This window comes from Brienomyrus brachyistius, chromosome 8 (assembly GCF_023856365.1).
Source record: "Brienomyrus brachyistius isolate T26 chromosome 8, BBRACH_0.4, whole genome shotgun sequence".
Classification (NCBI taxonomy): Eukaryota; Metazoa; Chordata; class Actinopteri; order Osteoglossiformes; family Mormyridae; genus Brienomyrus; species Brienomyrus brachyistius.
The window spans coordinates 12,740,935-12,755,841 of NC_064540.1; the positions used below are offsets into that span (position 1 = coordinate 12,740,935).

The window sequence follows — 14,907 nt, forward strand, 5'->3', positions numbered from 1 at the left end:
CTCAAGTATTGCATGGTTAAACGTAGTTAATCACTCTCATACAGAAATATTCAGTTTCATTTCATCAAGTTGAAAAAGATCTGTCATACGGTTTTTAGTTATCAGCTCACATTCGTCTGTGGTGGTAGCGAACTGGTGCTAAAACCCCATGTATTCTCCAAAAGCCAGGGAATAAAATTAGCACCAAAATGTTTCTTTGGAATGTACTACATATTTATTTAGCCAGTGTTATGTAATGTAAGCACTGACCTTGCACAGGATTTTCACCCACAGTCCAAAAATTGTATTTTGGTGTGCATGTGTGTGTGCGTTTGTGCACGTGTGCACACGCATGCATTCCCTGCATTGCATCCATAATGGCTCATGCCCTGTGCCCCTTGCTTCCAGGGGCCAACTACAGCTTAATTCTGACCCTGTACTAGATAAGCAGTTATGGAAAATGAATGGACAAATTACACTTTGGAATTGTTATGTTTTTCTTCTGAATTGTTTTTATTTTGTCAATGTATAATGACTGAGGAGTCATTATGTGTCACTCGTGTGTTTGAGAAATGTCTTCTTTTTTGGATATATTTTGTATACAAATGCACGAAATAATAAATATAACCTGACCATAAAATAACCTTCATAGACATGTATGAATACATGAAACCATCAAAGCAAAAATGCATGTTTCTTCAGAACAATCTCTGTGGTGAGAGTTGCAATGGTTTTCTGCATAACCACCATACTTTAGTAACTGCAGTAATATTGTACGATTTTGGTGAAAGAGCATATCACCCAAGTTGAGTTCCTCAGTGTTCCTTTCACCAGCCTCAAAGAAAAGGATAAACAGACTCATAGTTGCATCTTTTTCCTTTTGATTAATTTACGAAGTTTTCATTTTATGACATCACAATTCGATTGGTGAACATTTGGTGGTACTTTCAACTGATCATGTATAAGTACATTGACAAAATATAATTTTCTGTTTTCAGATGAGTATTGAAAGTGATTAGCTATATATTACATTGTAATTTTAATTTAATATAAATTCCATACATTTTCCAACTACTTATCCAACCCAGTCTTGCAGAATAATAATTTTTCTGTACATATTGAGGAACTTGAATTTTGACACCTGTTTTCATTTGGATCATTGCTTCTTCTTGGAAACTGAATATCAGCATAGAGTTTAGCAAACCTTTTGGTACAAATATGACATTTTCATTATTTTATGTGCTGTATGTATCAATTTCTGGTTGAGCAAGTAGGTTATTTTTACGTCTGACTGCCTTTCGTTACAATCTGACGCTGAAAAGAGTTTTCAAATAAGTTTTATTTTGTGTAATATTTACATCAGCTGTCAAAAGCCATATTTTTATATATATTTACACTTTCAGAATGTAATAAGTGTAAAAAAAATTCATAACACACTCAAACTATATGTGAATAAATTTTCATACTGTTTCATCTCGAGTAAAGTATCACACTTTTCCTGTTGTTTATACAAATTTATTTTGCAATTCTGTAAGCTTGGCCATTGAAAAAATGCAGTGTGTGTAAATAAGTAAACCCAGTAATTGTTTTTTAAGGAGACTACCTCAGTCATTAGGTTTTTGACATATGCACATTTGGATGCTATTCTCAAACACAATACTTCCAGAAGCATTCGGAGGCATTTTCTCTCTTCCTAAATTGCCTCCTGGTTCCTAGGAAATGGCCGAAGGGGTTCAGTCTGCTTTGTTTCTTGAAAACAACCTAAAAAGACAGAATTTAGACCTAGGTATACAACTCTTCTCCAATACCAACAATGGATTTACTTTCACTTACGAATGAATTTTACCTTCTTTATTGCTCCCTCTGGAAGAATTCCAGCTGCTCGGAGATCTAAGGGAGAAACATCATATAAGTTTGGCACAGGGAAGGTAGTGTTTAAAGCATTTACCATTGTTATTGTTATCATCATGTATTACAGAATAGTGATACTTTATTGATCCCTCTGGGGAAATTGTCTTTTTGCATACCCCATTCTGGTCTCCATGGGGCACACAGACCGGTGAGAGCCAGTTTTATGGTCACAGTACAGGGTCAGCCGGCATGCAGCACCCTTGGACTTGGGGGTTAAGGGCCTTGCTCAGGGGCTCAAAAACAGCAACAGTTTACCACCCTCATGATTTAAACCAGTGACCTTCCAAACATTGGCATTGAACCACTGAGTCACATGCTATGCCCCCTAGCATGTTACCTATTGCTTCTTAACATGCTTTACTTCAGAGACCGTCCCCCGAGAAAAAAAAGGATATCTTGCCTAACCTGCTACCTGTGACACCCTTACTAACCATGATGTCCTTCTGGCCTGCCTGCCCTCCTTCACGTGGCGTCTCTCCTGCCCACTCTGTTGCTGTACCACCGTTCTTCCTCCCGTCAGAAGCAGCACCATCACTTCCTTGTTGTCATCATCATCTGCCCTCTATATTTATACTCAAATACAGTGGTACCTCAGTATACGTCCGCTTTGGAATAAGTCCTATTTGGACGCGAAAAATTTTGCTTGGTATACGACCTTTGTTTGGAATATGACTCGCATGCTAGAACTTGTATGGGTCAAAATGAGTCATGACACCACGTGCTATCCTTGTTTACCTCTCTCGAGACAAAGCCACGACTGCCCACGAGCATCAGTATGCCAGTTGCTACCATTCAGTGAGCAATCTGCTCTGTAGTTGTCTTTTCATTTATTTCATGTAATTGCTTTTGTATTTATGTATTTTAGTATTAAGCAGTGTTTAAATTATTTTATACAACCACAACTGACATGCCCCGCTAATCCGCTCCTTCCATGTGCCACGCCCCCTCATCTACCTCGTGTGGAATCCCCATATTTACCAGCTGTTTCTTGTTGCTATCATTAGTCCAATGTATTTAAGTTTGCATTAGGCATGTTTTCCCCAGTCCAGTCATTAACATCAAACGTCTGTTTTATGGTGTCTAGTGTCCCTTCTTGTTTTCTTATTAAAATCCCTCGTTCGCCAGATTTCCAGGCTCATGTGCTGCTTCCCCATTCCGTGCCCAAGCAAGTGCAGGACACCATCAATGTATAATATAATGCGGGCAGTGGTGGCAGTGGGTTAATGGTTAGGGAAGCACACTTATAATTGAAAGATTGCAGGTTCGAATCCCTGATCAGCGAAGTACCACTAAGGTGCCCTGAGCAAGATACTGCCTCCAAGGACAGCTCCCCGGGCGCTGAATTAGCTGCCCGCCGCTATGTCCCTACATCACGTATTGGTTAAATGCAGAGGACACATTTCGTTATTGTATGTTGTGGTGTGTCAACAATGACCAGTGATTACTAAATTCCAATAACAATAGGATGTATTTTATCAAGGGAATGGATTAATCATTTTCCCTTTATTTCTTATTGGAAAAATTTGTTTGGTATACGTCCTGTTTGGTATAAGTCCAAGGATCTGGAACGGATTAAGGACATATACCGAGGTACCACTGTATTAAAATTTGGACTCTGTAAACGAGGATTTTGTCATGTTGTTCATTTGACTTCCTCTGCTGGCCCCAGAAGGATGAGCTCCACCTTTGAATCTGGTCCCTACCAATGTTCCTTCCTGGGAGTATTTCCTTGCCACTGTCATCTCTGGTTTGCTCACTAGGGGCTTAGGGCGAGGGAGATGTTTGAGACAATGTAATGTGAAAATGCACTATATAAATAAAGTTCAATTGAATTGAAATTTTTATTACTGTAAATTTACTCTAGGGTCGTCAATTTTTTTCAGTTAGATGGGTGCATAGTTAGTATAAGTCAATTGAAATTGAAATTAGAATTTTTTATTTTTATCCAGATGTTGTGTCTCTCTGTTTCTTCCCTAATATGCTCACAGGGAGAAGCAGTTATGGGTACAAAAAATGTCCAAAATTAAAGAAAGAGGCTGGTCATTATTTTAATATGCGTGCATCCTGTCCAGGTTGTTCTCCTTAACCTCGTGCCCTATGCTGCCTAGGAACGATGCTTGGAAGATAAACAGATATTGTGTTATATTGTCAGTCCTACATGTCTTCTACCAGTGTGTTACTGCCAGTACAGTCATTTACGCAGTGATGTGTTGGGGCAATGGCATCTATATGGTATTTAATATTTATACAATTAACAGAGGCCTAGTGATTTACAATGAATACATTGAAGGGGTTAAGCCTCTGTGCCTAAGATTAGAAAATTGCCCCTTCAAGCCCCAGCCTTGGCAAAATAGTTACATGTCCATGGGCCCTTGAGTAAGGCCCTTACCTGTAGCTCCCTGGGTGCGGCAAGTTGGCTGACCCTGTGCTTTTACCCTCCATGCTTGCTGTCAACTGTATGTGTGTCTCTTGGAGAGCAGGATGGGGTTGGTCAAAAGAGAACCTCTCCACAGGGATTGATAAAGTATCAGTAATAATAATTACAATAACTCCATCTCAAACCTGGGGGCTGTTCCACGATGCAGGATTTCTTGCTTAGCCGGATTACTTGTCGGATTTAAGGTAGTCTGGGCTAGATATAAGGGAACGGAAATAAAGTCCGTTTAGCCCAGACCACCTTAAATCCAAGAACTTCTGGCTAAGATAGAAATCCTCCTTCATGGAATACCCCCCAAATCTGAAAAAAATAACACCAGTGTTACTGTCTCATGTGGTGACACAAAAATTCTCTTTAGTTACCAAGTTTGCACCTCTGTAGGCACTGCATAGCTACACACCAAAAATTATGGAGGAAATAGAGGTTCTGAAATATATTTCTGAATTACGTAATGAAATACATTCAGTTTCAGTTAATCAATATACTACTTAATCTGGCACTGATATTACTTCATGTTCCATTTATCTGATTAAGACATACTGACGATACTTTAATACAATTCTCTTTTTTCAAATACTGATTAAAACCTTACTGCTTCATATTAGCCAACAATGTAATGATGAGTAATTTAATAACTTTCTCTGGTGGAAAACACATTTAAAATTCATGGACCAGAACCGGGATTGAGTGGTCTTGCATTACACCTTGATACCCGCTCCCTCTTTTACACATTTTATATAAAGATTGGACAACTGGATTTTTCCTAAAGCATTTCACCACACATTTTGTAATTATTTTTACACCTTATGCTAAAAATTGTGTTAAAAGCACCTGCTTGGTTTCAAATTAAAGCCTTTTTATTTGAGGAAAGATCTCACCATTTTCGCTGAACTCCCCTGTCGCCATTGCAGGATAGCTCAAGTACATGCCACTCGGAGACAAGTAGGCCTGGTTAGTGAGAGGCATTTCATCATGACTGGCTGCTTGGCCTTCCTCTAGTGATCCTGCAACAAGATCCATTTATAGTTAATAATTGCCCATATAACTGACTGATGTAGTTCTCTAAACCATCTATAAATTCAACAGTATATTAACTTATCATATTACATGGCTACAATCACAAGATTACAATCAATTAATTTTATTTAGCACAACACAAAGGAATATTATAAAGATATTACATTACCTGCACATGCAATGTACTTTGGAGGTGATTGCAGATAAAATTTTAAAGATGAATTGCTTTAACATTAAATACCAACCTAAAGTTGTAATATTGAAATTTGTAATTTTTGGGGGACGTATCGTTGTGAAATTACTGCTGTGGCCAATAGTTACAAGTGATGATAGCTGCAGGAAATAGTAATTTTGGAAGCTGATATATGGGCACCAGTGGTCAAAAACCAATTTCATCTAATATACATTATTAGACTTCATGCATATGCTGTAGTTTTTTGCCCAACAAAACCAAACAAAACAATTTGCTACAATAAAAGTACATGAATTTATTTTTGGTTGTTTGAAAACGCTGTTGGATAAATTTAGCAAATTCAGCAAATCTCATATAGAATCCTATTTATAAGGTATATTGCCAGGCACGTAACAGTAACCTAGTTTAGTGAAACCATTAATTGCACATATACACTATACAACATGTATGTTGTATTTGTTAGCCACATGACAGTAACCACAAATATACTGGAACCTTTACTTAACCTGTCTTTATTCTGCCGCACAGAAAACTGCACAGTAGCTTCATTTTTCATGGCCATAGTCCCCAGCAACTATAACCTTTGAAGCCGCATGTTAATCTGTGACACCGAATCTGTCAAATGGCTCTCTGAAGGGAGTCAAACAATGAAATTCACTTACCCATAGCTGACTTTTGGCTCCTAGAGTAGTAACTCACCTGGAAGGGAGTAGGACATCTCAGCAGAATCAGCAATTGGGTGTGAGAGAAGGGGACCAGAAGCAGCAAGCAAAAGAGTCCAGGACAGAAGCATTTTGCACATCATTTCTGATGGGGGAGACGAGCAGTGTTTCTTTTGAGGTCGACTGGCAGGAGGTTTAAGTCAACTTTGCTCTCTCTGCTTCTGCCTTTTGCTTTATATACAGATTTGTCCTGGGTGTGACACATTTCCTGACCCCCACCACCTGTCATCTGCTTTAAATCTTGTCTTGGTAATATATTGAGCCCAAGCACCCAGGATGGATAAATGGATGTAACCATAAAAAGAGAATCTTGTGCGCTTCTCTGTGTGTCAGGAGTGGAATAGGGTTATATAATACTAGCTGTAATTCAGATCTTTACTGAGCTCATAAATTGAATGAACTCAGGTGTGCAAACTGTTGCAGCATTATTATACAGGGTGGTTATTTGGGTAGCATTTCAACAACTTATTTGAGATTCAACAGTTCAGCTGTTTTACTGTGTCTGTAGATGTTTAACAGAATATACGGTATATAGAGTATATGTAAAGATTCATGAACATATTTACATATTCTCAGAATAATTAAATAGAATTTGACTACTCATTCAACTAGAGGTTTAACCAGGAATTTGACAGGGAGTGCATACCGTGCATATCCGGCCTTTCACCTCCTAATTCCCAGTGTACCCAACTATGGCATGGCCCAACCTATTTTCCCATTTCTTAAGAATAGGTTTTTAACTAGATATGCACCATATTGCCAAAAATATTGGGAAACCTGCCTTTACAGGCACATGAACTTTAATGACATCCCATTCTTAATACATAGGCTTTAATATGGAGTTGACCCACCCTTTGTAGCTATAACAGCGTCAACTCTTCTGGGAAGGCTGTCCACAAGGTTTAGAAGTGTGTTTATGGGAATTTTTTACCATTCTTCCTGGAAAGCATTTGTGAGATCGGGCACTGATGTGGTACGAGAAGGCCTGGCTCGCAGTCTCTGCTCGAATTCATCTCAAAGGTGTTCTGTTGGGTTGAGGTCAGGGCTCTGTGCAAACCAGTCAAGTTCCTCCACACTAGACCATGTCCTTCTCGACCTTGGTTTGTGCACTGGTGTGCAATCATGTTGGAACAGGAAGGGGCCATCCCCAAACTGTTCCCACAAGGCTTGGAGCATGAAATTGTCCAAAATGGCTTTGAATACTGCAGTAAACTAAGGGGCCAATCCCAACACTGGAAAAACAACCCCACACCATAATCCCCCCTCCACCAAACTTTGCACTTGGCACAATGCAGTCAGGCAAGTACCGTTCTCTTGGAAACCACCAAACCCAGACTCATCCATTGGACTGCCAGACAGAGAAGAGTGATTCGTCACTCTGGACTCCAGTGGCAACATGCTTTACACCACTGCATCCAATGCTTTGCATTGCACTTGGTGATGTAAGGCAGCTGCTCAGCAATGGAAACCCATTCCATGAAGTTCTCTATGCACTGTTCTTGAGCTAATCTGAAGGCCACATGAAGTTTGGAGGTCTGTAGCTATTGACTCTGCAGACAATTGGTGACTTCTGCACACTGTCCTCCTCAGCACCACCCGCTCTGTGATTTTACGTGGCCTACCACTTTGTGGCTGAGTTGCTGTTGTTCCCAATTGCTTCCACTTTGTTATCATACCATTAACAGGTGACCGTGGATCCATGAGGAAATTTCATGAATGGACTAACGGCATAGGTGGCATCCTATCATAGTACCATGATTGAATTCACTGAGCTCCTGAGAGTGACCCATTCTTTCAGAAATGTTTGTAGAAGCAGTCTGAATGCCTAGGTGCTCTATTTTATACCCCTGTGGCTATGGACGTGATCATAACACCTGAATTCAATGATATGGAGGGGTGTCCCAATACTTTTGGCAATATAGTGTATTTTAACCATCACAAGATATATAAATTTGTAAGTGGACTCCCAATACTGGGCACAGAATGTGCTTTAACAACTCACAGGATTTCATTATGATAGGGAATACAGTTCTTAAACTTAATTTATTTAAATATTTCTGAATTTTCCATACAACAAAATGTTTACATTTTGATCACAGGGGGTACCTACACACCTTAAGCACCATCTATGACTACACAACTCCATTAAACTAATGTTATATTACTTGTTGAATGTCAATTAATAAGTTGTTAAAATGTCACAAATACTCTGTACACCCTTTGTAGACGAACTATCCAAATAAAGTGTTACCAATTACTTAGTGAAATCACTCTTGAGTTATATTGAGCTGCTCATTTTAAATGTCTAAATTCCCAAAGCAAACAATCACCTTCCCAAAGCTTACTCCGAAACCTACCAACTACTTTTATCTTAATTCGTTCAAATCACAATGCATCAACCTTAACTAGTCTACCCAAATACAATACATGAAAACATTAGGAATCATATAAAAATGCAGCTATGGGAACATTTTAAACTATACTTTCCCCACAGAACTGCATTCAGAAAAACAGTGTTCAGCATTCTATGTCTGACATCGCTCAGAAGCTCTTCTGCCTGATGATCCCTGTGTCAATTAGGGTGACTAACTAATCCATGTCACTATGAGCTACTTCAGGTTTTTACAAACTACTTTAAAAACGAATGGCTACTATTCTTGGCTAATCAGTTAAATTCTTCTTCTGCTTCTTCTAGTTTGATTCTTTGATTGAAAGACTTTTCCAGCTGTTTCACATTAACATTAGTGACACATGCATGATTATAGGAGCCTGACCAACCAGTACACAGTAAGAACTCACTGCTATAGAGAATTCCAGGTCGTTTTAATTGAAATGGTAGTTTAAAAACCCTGTCATAACTCATATTGTACTCTCTGACATGGATTAAGTAATCACCCTAATTGACACAGGAACCATCTGACAGAAGAGCCTCTAGTAGCTGCTGTGTTTATGTCTGGTTCAATCTTTACACACACACACACCCACAGGTATTTTGAATCTTACCATATACATGAGGTTTTTTAAGCAGGATTATAATCCTGGGGTAAACATTGCTGAGGAAATTAACAATGAAAGCCATATTAAACATAGAAACATACAGCGAGGAACAGATGAAATGGGAAAGTTGAGTTGTTTGACCTTTAATGTTGAATATGAGTCGGTTTTATAGTCAGCATTGCTTTAAAAACCAATTTGACATCCAGAGAATTCATTGCCCTTGAGCAGTGAAGTTCTGCTTTGAATCAATTCATTTTGCCTCCTGTTGTAAAATCTTTTGTGCCTGTGACGAAACAGAAAGAATTATAGCTGTATTATAAATAGGGGCATTTAAAAATGGCATGCATTTAAAATAAAGAAGCAACTGACACATTTTGTGATCAAATGAGTGAAAATTCATTTTGCAGCATTTATTGAAATATTTTTTATTTGAATAATATTTGCCTTTAATATTATTATGATATTAGGTTTTAGTAACACAGAGATCAATATTGTTTCTGTTGCAATTATTGCAGTTATTAATTAATGCAATTATTCCTACGAGCATGTTTAATAAATAAATAAAATCCTTGTAGTAGTAATAACTTTAAATTATTAAATGAAAGAGCAGCAACTTGCGAATAAACTAACTGGGCCAGAAGAACTATAAGCTTACAATTGGGGGAAGACCACTTGATCTTTAAAAGTATAACGTCAGGCAGCTTAGATGGGTAGCAGATGCTGCCTCATACCTCATAACCTTTTTCCAGTTTTGAAATTCAAATTTAATAAATAAATTTAATTCTTTAAATCATCAAAGTAGGTGGCGTATGGTTTAAACTTCTTATAAAAATAGTGATCTGTATGATTTTAGTTCCATGACAAAACCTTGTGAGGTTTCATGTTTTCCCGACATTTCCAGAAGCCTTATTACACTGCCTGCTTATTTTTTTGTTCTGGTTTTGCAGTGTCCATTTTAATGCCAACAGAAATTAATGCCAGGTTCTATCTTGCTATTGCTTTATCTTCCTGTCCTCAAAGAATAATGAAGCAAAGTAATTAGATACAGTCTGACCTGCCGTTTAGTCACAGATATGTTACAGCCAACAAAGATAAATCCAGCGATACTTAGAAGAAATATTGTGTGTGACACTAAGATCTTTGTGATGTTCTAGGTCAGTTCCTTTATTATTCTTTGAGGCAGCTTTAATTCACTGCAGGAAATGCAGGACAGGGATAGAGTTACACTATAAATACTTCATAACTGTATTTTCTGTAACAGTGCAACATACATTTTTGTGAAAGCTTCATCTGCCCTGGGTGAGTATCAGTAACTAAGTGCAAATGTATGTTTAAATATAATATATATCAAGGAAAAATTACTTTTTGTGATCGCAGTCTTTTTCTACGTTTCTTTCATATATCTTTTTCTTTTGTGTATCTTTATTTCTCTATTTCTATTACTGTCATATTGTAATTCTCTTTCTGTTGCAGTTTTGCAATTATAAAAATGCAATAAGGGCTTTAAGTAGGATGACGGAATTATGTCATACATAGCAATACATTTTAAGAATAATTCTAACTGATTCCAGGGAAATGTATTTCTGTAAATATTCCTGTTAGCATAATGTTTATTTTGCTTGATCTTGTGTTTTTAGTTAATAAAGTCATTGCCACTTATACATTGGTAAGCCAAGTTGCAAAATATGAAAAACGGATTTCATCTTGGAGTGCTCTTGCTTGTGATTTTCAAGCTGAGAGGTAATTGTGCTTTATTTAATTCCTTCCTCAGAATATATTACCCTTGACGTTAACATTCAATATTATGTTGATCAACAAACATATCACATAATTAGCAATACATCTATTAATTCTCATGTAATACAGCATTTACTTAATTTAATGAATAGTCAAAGAGAATAATGACAATTACATTTAATACTGGATCTAATTATCCAACTGAAAGTACCAAACAGTTATATTTTGGGGCTCTAGCAATCACCATTCCCACTTGTGAAAGGTGAAATGAGAAAGGTCAGCAATAGCTGTGAGGACAAAGGTTGGGGATGAAGGCATCAAATGTACTGTAAGGAACTTTCTTTATAATTCCTGATTCTACAAAACAGATAGGTTACCCCACTTTGAAATAGCTGTAGTGATACTAACATAGAAATTTAAAAATACAATGTGCTTCCACTATTTACTTTCAGTTCAGTCCTGCATTCCTCTCATCTCGAACATATCTGCCTTTATCATATGCATGTATGCAAAGAAATTAAGTAAACTGTTTTAAATCCATTTAATTTTTTTTTTTCAGGAACATTTGAGCAAAGAATTATTGGAGGGCAAGAAGTTGATCCTTACTCCATTAAATACCAAGCATCGATTCAGTACAACCATCGCCATTACTGTGGAGGTACCCTTATCCAGGCTCAGTGGGTTGTTTCAGCTGCCCATTGCTGGAGACCGTGAGTACTAAATCTTGTAAGAAAGGAAAGGAGAAAGAAAAAATTGAATGCAATACAATTGTACAAAAAACTGGTATTATCTTCTACCTGGAATTAGTCTAAAATGAGAAATAAATGGATTTTTTTTCAACAGGAGTTCTCTGATCAAAGTGGTTTTAAGTGAACATAGTTTCTCCAAAGAAGAAGGATTTGAGCAAGAATTAAATGTCTCCAAAATATTTGTTCATTTCAACTACAACTACAAGACTTTCAACAATGACATTATGCTGATAAAAGTAAGAAAATCAATTAAACTTGTTTAATCAAAAAATGTATTACAGTACACCTTTTTCAAGGACTTCTCATTGAAATACAGTGGAAAATGCTTATAATGATCACGTCTGTCTGGGTGAAATTGATCACTATCACTAGGTGATCATTTTAACTGTTTTTTGTCTTCTTTATGTCTCAGGCAGATTACCATTTAATTGACATTTGTATATTTATTACATGAATATAAGGTAATAAAATGGACAACACCGCTATTTACTTAATTTTCTTGATGATTTCAAAATATGGTACAGCTGTTTCAAACAATTTTCAAATTACATTACTGCACAAGTTAAATTACTGAACTGTACAGTATAATTCAAATATGCTATAATGGGATACGGTATTGTACATAAATATTCAGTTAAATTTTATTGACACAGCACATTTTCACATTACATTGTCTCAAAGCACTTATTATTTATCATAAGCTTTGATGAGCCTGTATTTGTCATTAAGAGAAAATGACTTTCTTTTTCCCGTCATGCGTTCTGTGGTTTTTGTGCATTCCGCATTAGCCTCTGATAGCAAAGTAGGGCTATGAAAAAGTAAAGTAAAAAAAATAAAATGAAAAAATACCACAGTAATTCCATATGTTTAAAAAGATGAGAAATGAACACCATAAGCAGACTACTTGATTATTATAAGCAAATTATTTAAACATTACTTATACAGGAATGATGCTATCCCAAGCTTTTTCATCCATAAAAGCGGTTGATCACTATAACCATGATCACTATAAGCGGTTTCCACTGTACATCTCTTAGTATGAACTCAAATGTGTAACAACTGCACTTGTGCATGTATATTATTAGTACTGATATAATTTGTATTAGTTTTCCTAATGCATTTTCTGTGACACTTAGCTCAGTCGTCCTGCACACCTGAATGCTAATGTTCAGCCGGCCACCCTGCCCACCACAAACACTCCGCAACTGTTTGGAAGAACCACGTGCACAGTTAGTGGATGGGGAGTCACACAGATCTACAGCTACTATCTCTCCCCAGAGTTACGGGCTGTTGATGTGGAAATCATCTCTAACTGCCAAAAATATTATTATTGGAGAATTACTGATAACATGCTATGTGCTGGCTCTCCTACTGGAGGAAAAGACTCTTGTCAAGTGAGTGCATCCATTTCCATTTTGATTTCCTGCCTGTTGTATTTATGTACACAAAATATTAATCAGAATTTGGAATAAAAAAAATTCATATTACAAAAAGTGCATTACAAAGTTCCCTAACATGATAATATGCCTCAAACACACCGCACATATACTAGACATACAAAATGATACTGAAGGCTTTGTTGAGGGAAAACTCTACATTTAATTGTTTTGAATGTTCTATTTTTGCAGGGTGACTCAGGAGGCCCCCTTGTCTGCAATGGTCATTTTGAAGGGATTGTCTCATGGGGTGTTGGCTGTGCAAACCCATCCTTCCCAGGTGTATACACAAAAGTGAGAAACTATGTTGGGTGGATTGACTGGATGATCAGTAATGACAATTCTAACTTAAGCTAAGTGTATGAATCTAATTAATGTTAGAGATTATGACTTGTATCAGTACTAGAACCCATTCTTCCTATCTGAAATTCTGCTGATATGCCATGTCTATTATATGATGTGTTTGCAATCTTTATTAGAATTGTTTAGATATCTAGAAGATCAAGCTTTAATTCCCTAATAAATGGAACCAATCTGCATGGCTATATTTGACTGTAATTATATTTTAGCTTATGTGCTATACTTCATTGAGTAGATCAATGGTAGACTGATTCACTTAATTTGGCCAAGTTTCAATTTCATTGCTTCACAGCAATTTTTACCATTAAGTCAAATGACATGCAAATGTAACTTTATTAACAGTCAACAAGAAAAAGCCTATGAATGTAAAGCATATGCTTAAACTAGCCCAAAAACAGCAGGAATTTCACTACAAAGGAATAGAAATATAAATGATTAATTAAACATTTCCTCATTTTAGAACACTGAATGTCATGTACTAATTATAAACACATCCATCCATCCACCAACCATTTACCCTGGTCAGGGTCATAGGCAGGCCCTGAGACTGTCCAACACATACAGGTACATTAGAGACACCAATTAGCGGTGTTGGGCATTTCAGGTCCAGAAGCTACAAATCCAGACCAAGATTTGTTTCTACCAACCAGGTGAGTTCTGTGTGACTGTTTATGCTCAATTAGACAGTTATTAAGACTGTCTAAAAACACATGCATGCAGACATAACATATCTAGATATTGATACTAACAGCAGGGGTGGCATGGTGGTGCAGTGGTTAACACTGTTGCTTCAAACGTCTAGGACCCGGGTTCGAGTCTCCACCTCGGTCACATGTGTGCGGAGTTTGCATGTTCTCCCCATGTCGTCGTGGGGTACTCCGGTTTCCCCCCCACAGTCCAAAAACATGCTGAGGCTAATTGGAGTTGCTAAATTGCCCGTAGGTGTGAATGGATGTGTGTGTGTGCCCTGCGATGGGTTGGCCCCCCCATCCTGGGTTGTTCCCCACCTCATGTCCATTACTTCCAGGATAGGCTTTGTGACCCACTAGCAAAATGGATGGATGGATGGATGATACTAATAGCGACATATGAAAATGTCGGCAGGGACACATGCAGCGGCTTTTGGCTTCCCTTTATTTGTGATAAAGTTTTTACTGTTAGTTAAACCACTCAAAGCATTTATCCAGTATGGAAGGGCTGATTTAGTTAATATAGGGAAGCGGTTCGAGCTCCACGAACCTCCAAGGCTGGATTTTATTTGACCAGAGGTACGGCTGACTACTGGGGCTTTTACCATCCCCTCTCTGTGGCTGAGACGGTGGAGGAGTCATCGTAAACAGAGGCGGGGCAGAAGGAGCGGCATATGTGT

At 37.5% G+C, this 14,907-nt stretch overlaps 2 protein-coding genes across 3 annotated transcripts; one reads left to right on the plus strand and one right to left on the minus strand.

Annotated features, from left to right (window-relative positions):
* Positions 1–1,300: 1,300 nt before the first annotated feature.
* uts2b (urotensin 2, beta) lies at positions 1,301–9,651 on the minus strand. Of its 2 annotated transcripts, none has more exons than XM_049021674.1 (4): positions 6,237–9,651; positions 5,206–5,331; positions 1,826–1,869; positions 1,301–1,740 (listed from the first exon to the last, which is right to left on the minus strand). In XM_049021674.1, exons 1-4 carry the CDS (start codon positions 6,340–6,342, stop codon positions 1,627–1,629), a joined length of 390 nt encoding a protein of 129 aa, XP_048877631.1. In that variant the 5' UTR covers positions 6,343–9,651; the 3' UTR covers positions 1,301–1,626. The 2 variants fall into 2 exon arrangements, with proteins under 2 accessions (XP_048877631.1, XP_048877630.1); XM_049021673.1 differs by lacking the exon at positions 6,237–9,651 and adding an exon at positions 5,590–6,207.
* Positions 9,652–10,469: 818 nt separating this feature from the next.
* On the plus strand, positions 10,470–13,723 carry si:dkey-33m11.8 (trypsin). The gene is made up of 6 exons (XM_049021657.1): positions 10,470–10,555; positions 10,894–10,996; positions 11,553–11,703; positions 11,837–11,978; positions 12,879–13,136; positions 13,371–13,723. The coding sequence occupies exons 2-6, from the start codon at positions 10,942–10,944 to the stop codon at positions 13,533–13,535; spliced, it is 771 nt and encodes a 256-aa protein (XP_048877614.1). The 5' UTR covers positions 10,470–10,555; positions 10,894–10,941; the 3' UTR covers positions 13,536–13,723.
* Positions 13,724–14,907: the final 1,184 nt, after the last annotated feature.